Source organism: Phalaenopsis equestris, unplaced genomic scaffold, assembly GCF_001263595.1.
Source record: "Phalaenopsis equestris unplaced genomic scaffold, ASM126359v1 Scaffold228880, whole genome shotgun sequence".
Classification (NCBI taxonomy): Eukaryota; Viridiplantae; Streptophyta; class Magnoliopsida; order Asparagales; family Orchidaceae; genus Phalaenopsis; species Phalaenopsis equestris.
Window position 1 is genome coordinate 8971 of NW_018246854.1, and position 5239 is coordinate 14209.

General features: G+C 40.8%; 1 protein-coding gene across 1 annotated transcript in view; it reads left to right on the plus strand.

Annotated features, from left to right (window-relative positions):
• The first annotated feature begins 4452 nt into the window (after nucleotides 1-4452).
• The window catches only part of LOC110038002 (probable serine/threonine-protein kinase At4g35230), a 63012-nt gene continuing 62225 nt past the window's right edge, over nucleotides 4453-5239 (plus strand). The window contains exons 1-3 of the mRNA XM_020742756.1: nucleotides 4453-4678; nucleotides 4795-5009; nucleotides 5122-5232. Of these exons, the coding sequence (XP_020598415.1) occupies nucleotides 4600-4678; nucleotides 4795-5009; nucleotides 5122-5232 (405 nt within the window). The 5' untranslated portion in view covers nucleotides 4453-4599. The remainder of the gene's footprint in view (nucleotides 4679-4794; nucleotides 5010-5121; nucleotides 5233-5239) is intronic.

The window sequence follows — 5239 nt, forward strand, 5'->3', positions numbered from 1 at the left end:
CCAAATGAATGTCATAACTTTCTTTAGTTTATTTGATCGAGCCTCACCCTCAACTCTTGTGTTCATCCTTCGGGATAGATACAGGATTTGAGGTAAAGCGCTCTTTCATCTAAACTATGAAAAATATGGGGTCAGTTTGACTTCATCTTTTTCAAAACTAAGATTTTTAAAGCGTCCTTCCGAAGCGAGCAACGGGATTTCAATTCTAATGACCGACAGCTTCTTACGGGCAAACCCCACACCGAAAATAGTGCCAACAGGACTTCAGATCAATTCATTTCCCAAGATTATTGGTATTATCCCCGCTATGTGGATAGCATTGGCTCGAACATGTCCACTCAATTTGTCTTCTGTAAGCGCCTTCCCTTGCAGTTGAGTACACACTTTTAGGGTGATAAACTCCTTGAGTTTCCTAGTTTGTATCAATTCTTCAACCAAGCTATTAAGTTGCATGCACTCCTCTGTAATCATGGTCATGGTCTTTATGGTCTTACAGTACCTGTAGGTATTTTAGAGATGTGCTTCTATTCTCATTGGCGGAGCCTTTCAGAAATACCCCTTATCTTGGGTAACCTCTACTAGTTTTTCCATCGAAACCCTTAGTTGAGTGGGTCTCAATGCCCCATGATCACCAGTGGAGCGATCATGTGACCAGCTTTGCTTTAGTGAATTTCAGAATCCCAATTTCTACCAGCCGACTTACCTCTTTCAGGCTTAGGAGGAGGGCCATCTTTCTCCCTCCACCTATCATCCCATAAAACTTTTTTATCAGACTGACAATCTCACTTCTCATTTTTTAGGACAAGCAGTTTCATGTATTCTTCTGTTGCGATGTGTTCATTGGTTAACTCTAAGAGTTCGACCAAAGTCTCAGGTTTTTGTTAACCAAGGATTATCTGAAAGGCACACTCTTCAGCCCTTGCGCTAGGGACGCTTTAGCAATTTTTGGCTCTAAGTTCCTCACCTCAAGCTTCTCATTTTGGAACCATGAAATGTACACCCGTAGGCTCTTGTTCGGTCCCTACTTTACAAACCACAGGGTTCTAAATCCTTGTGGGGTTTCTGGGTGCCAACGAATTGTACCATAAATAACATCCTGAACTCTTCAATGGAATATATAATCCATAAAAGGCGTCCATTGAACTATCTAAGAGCCGCATCTATCAAGGCAATGTAGAATAATAAAAACATTAATGCATCATAAATCCTAAGAAGGGAGACAGTTGACTCAAAGGATGCAATATGGTCGTCCGGATTGCTCTGGCATTAGTATGGTTCCGGGGAGGGTACCTTGAACTTTTTTGGGGCTTCAACTTCAATCTTGTATCGAGAGAACACATTCTTTAGTCGACAATAAATTTCAATTAGTTCCATATGTGCTTCTATTTGCATCACTTGTGGTTTACTTCTCAGCGCAGATCCAACACTATCTTGGTTATGACATTCTTTCATCTGTCTGGTTCTTTGAGCTGCCTGTTGGCCTTGAGGCTGGGTGCTAGAGGATTATGTGTGAAAGAGACTGTGCTCTCCTCTCAAGTTGCACTTCAGTTAATTCCACAATCTAACCTGCCATCTGATCATGAAACTCTTGAATTTATTGTTGCATGAATTTCTTGATGAACTTCATGTTAGGAGTTTCTCCTTTGTGTGTTCCTTCTCCGCTATGCACTCATCTTTTTGTTGAAGGTATGATTCTATGTTCATAACACTTTTTAGGATGTTGAATCCCAAAATGTTAGAGCATTGGATGTATGAGAGGAATATGAAAAGAGAGGAGTAGAGACAAACATGCACAAATAAATCAATTTATCTTGAAATAGAGCCAGTAATCATTTCCATAGGAATGACCCCCCTATTTATAAGTCATACAAAGTGACCCGTTAAATTACATGCTTGGCCCACATTTAGTGAGAAAGTTAGAATTATGTATGAGCCATTACACCTTTATATTATTAATACCAATTGAGCATATTTTTACATTACAACCACTACTGGCATCGTTCCGTATCTGTAACTGCTTTAGCACTGTTTCATATTTCTAACTGCTTGGCTTGGTCATGCGGTATTCAGGTGGATGGCCAAAAAGTCAATTAAGCTACTGAACTTTCTCTGGTCACCTTTTCTTCTAGGAATCCATTGTGAAGACTCATTATCCTCTAGGAGGATTAATCTATTAGGAAGATGACACATTATCATAATATGACGAACATCCTACATTCGATTAATGAATCTATACAAGAAGGGTCCTTATTATACGAATGTTGTTCTTGCAAATACTATTTGTGTTGGTTATCGGTATTGGTGTGTGATGCTCCTTAGTTCGGTCTGACTTCGAGCTAACACTCAGTCGGTCCAAAGTTCAGCCGACTCGAGTGTTACTGAATTGGTTCTTTTGCTGCTTTTTTCGTATAATCCGTTGGATCTTTTCAAGATTAGTGCTGTCATATTTTTTTATATACATATGATTAGTTTGGTTGTAAATTTATTAAAATTAAAATATAAATGGCTAAAAAATTAATTTTGATATTTTTTATAGATATTTGAGCTCAGATATACAAAATAAGTTAATCAAATGAAAATATCTATTATATTTTTTAATGATATTCTTTTATAACTTTGTTAATCGGGACGAGCATGTTTCGTCACATTACGACCTAGTAAACTGAGGGTGCGTTTGGGGCAGCTTATTCATTGCGGTGGCGTTTTCAAATCACCACGGTCTCGTTTGTTTTGAGTATTTGAATAAATAATCCCGAAACATAGTTCTTGGATCCTTAATAGACGGGGACGCGTCCCGTGTCTTCAACCAGCATTCGCGTGAAATTTTTCTCATGTACCCCTTCTTCTCTCTGTCTCCTCCCTCATTGATCTCCCGATAACACGCGAGGATGAGCAGAAGCGGGGCGAAGAAGGTGGTGGAGACGACAGTGAAGGCAACCAAGGCGATTGACTGAAACGACATGGCGAAGTTGCTCGTCTCCGACGAGGCACATAAGGAGTTTGCCAATCTCTGTCGTGCCTTCGACGACGTCAACCAACAGCTGCAAACCAACCCTCACTGATCTCTCGATAACGCGCGAGGATGAACGGAAGCGGGGCAAAGAAGGTGTTAAAGTTTCTTTTGATGCTCCCACTGCCAATGTAGATGTTTTGATCGGTGAACCTCATCAAGGTGAAGATGAATAGAGCGAGGTTAAAGAAAGGTTTATAGAGAGGCTTTGGTGCTTTCTTTTTGAAAATTTGAATAGAGTAGTTGATGAACTCTATCTTCTTTGTGAATTAGAATGTGGCATTGAATCGATGAATGAGGTTGTTCTTGTTCTCGAAGAAGCCATAATTTATTTTGGAGAACTAAAATGTAGAGTGGATCATTTTGAGGGAATCAAGAGATTTGCTTCCCAATCATCAAAAGATGTAACAGGGGAAAGTTAAAAAATTGATCACATGCGACCTCATGCTTTATTGTGGGAGGTGAGGACACTTATTCTTTTTACTCTTTTGAATTTCATATAGTTTGTGCAAATTGAGCAATTCAATTGAGTGAATAAGATCAATATATTTGAATTAAATGGAACGGTGCTTGTAATTTTAACATGTCATTTCTTTTTTTCTTTTAGGTTTCCTGATACTCACTATTAGGTGAGGCGTATATCTTTTTTTGTACGTTATGAAAGGGTTTTATTGCTTCTAAAATATTTAATATGTGGACAATACATTTTTGTTGTGAATAGTACAACTGCTTCGTACCAGATTATTCATTTATTTATAAAAAATTACAAATAAGCTGTTTTGCAAACGCAAAAACCAAACAGCTAAACATTTTATCTAGAACAGAGGAAGAATTGTCATTTATCCAGAATCATCTGTTTTCGAAACACACAAACCAAACAACCAACCAGTTTATCCGGATAAGTTGCCGATCAGCAAATTATTATGATAAACTGTTTATATGGATAATTTCGATAAGCTGCAGCTGCCCCAAACAGACTCTGAGTGAGTATCCAAAACTTAGAGATTCCGATTCACAAAATCTATCTCTACAAAGGGGCTTTCATAAAAATTACCTGTCTTGCACGAATTTGGCTGGTACTCAGCTGATGCCGAGATCAATACATTTCACTTTAGACGAAGTGGCAATGTCAGCGCTTGATTGATAGAAACCCGCAGCTATCACCAGCAATCCACCCACACGAAGATTTGTGGTGCCAGACCGCAAGGTGCTGTGGGTTGTGATTGGGTGCGGGGGATCAGTTCTGCAGCGGAAGCCGCTCCCCGTTTCACTTGTCCCGTTCACGTGCTCCGTCGTCGACTTATCATGTGACCACTAGGCCCACTCTGAACCCCTTCCTCCCGCATACTGAACTGGATTATTTTTCGTTATCTCCAATCACTCAAAATCCAACGGCTAATAAATTACTATGTAGGTTTGGTAACACAGTAAATAATGAGCCACGTCATCCTGTCAGTTCCTCCCCCACACACCAAGCTGCTTTCCAGTTGCCCACTGGGTTCACTTTGTGCTCTGTCTTCCGCCGTCATAGCCGACTTCGCCGTCGCCGACGAAGAAGGAATTGGATGGAAATCTTGAGTTAGGGGGGAATGGGCTGCCTGCAGTCAAAGACTAGCAACGTACAGTCGCCGGAAGAAGAGTCTCCTCCGGCGGAGAAGGAAGATTCACGTACTTTCTTCGTCTCTCGCGGCTCCCTTCTCTCCACATTTTTATTACATTTTTGTTTTTCCTTTATTATTTTTTGGATTTTATGTTGTTTTTTTTTTCTTTTGTTTTTTTTGAAGGTGAGAAGGGAGAGCAGGATCGGGTTCCGGTGTTCCGGGAGTTTAACTTAGCGGAGCTGCGGGCAGCGACGAAGGGGTTTAGCTCTGAGCTCATCGTGTCGGAGAGTGGCGAGAAAGCGCCGAACGTTGTATACCGGGGGAAACTTGAAGGCGGGAGGCTGGTCGCTGTCAAACGGTTCTCACGCCAATCGTGGCCAGATGCTCAACAGTTTGTGGTTTGTTTTTACATTTTACTGTGTTCCTACTCATTGCTTTGATTTTGAGATGAGGATTCGCTCTGTTATGCTAAAGAATGGATTCATGTTTTGTTTGTATTTTTTGGCTTAGGTGGAGGCTGCTGGGGTGGGTAAGTTGAGGCACAAGAGGCTGGTTAACCTGATCGGTTGCTGCGCAGAAGGGGATGAGAGGCTACTTATCGCCGAGTTCATGCCAAATGACACTCTTT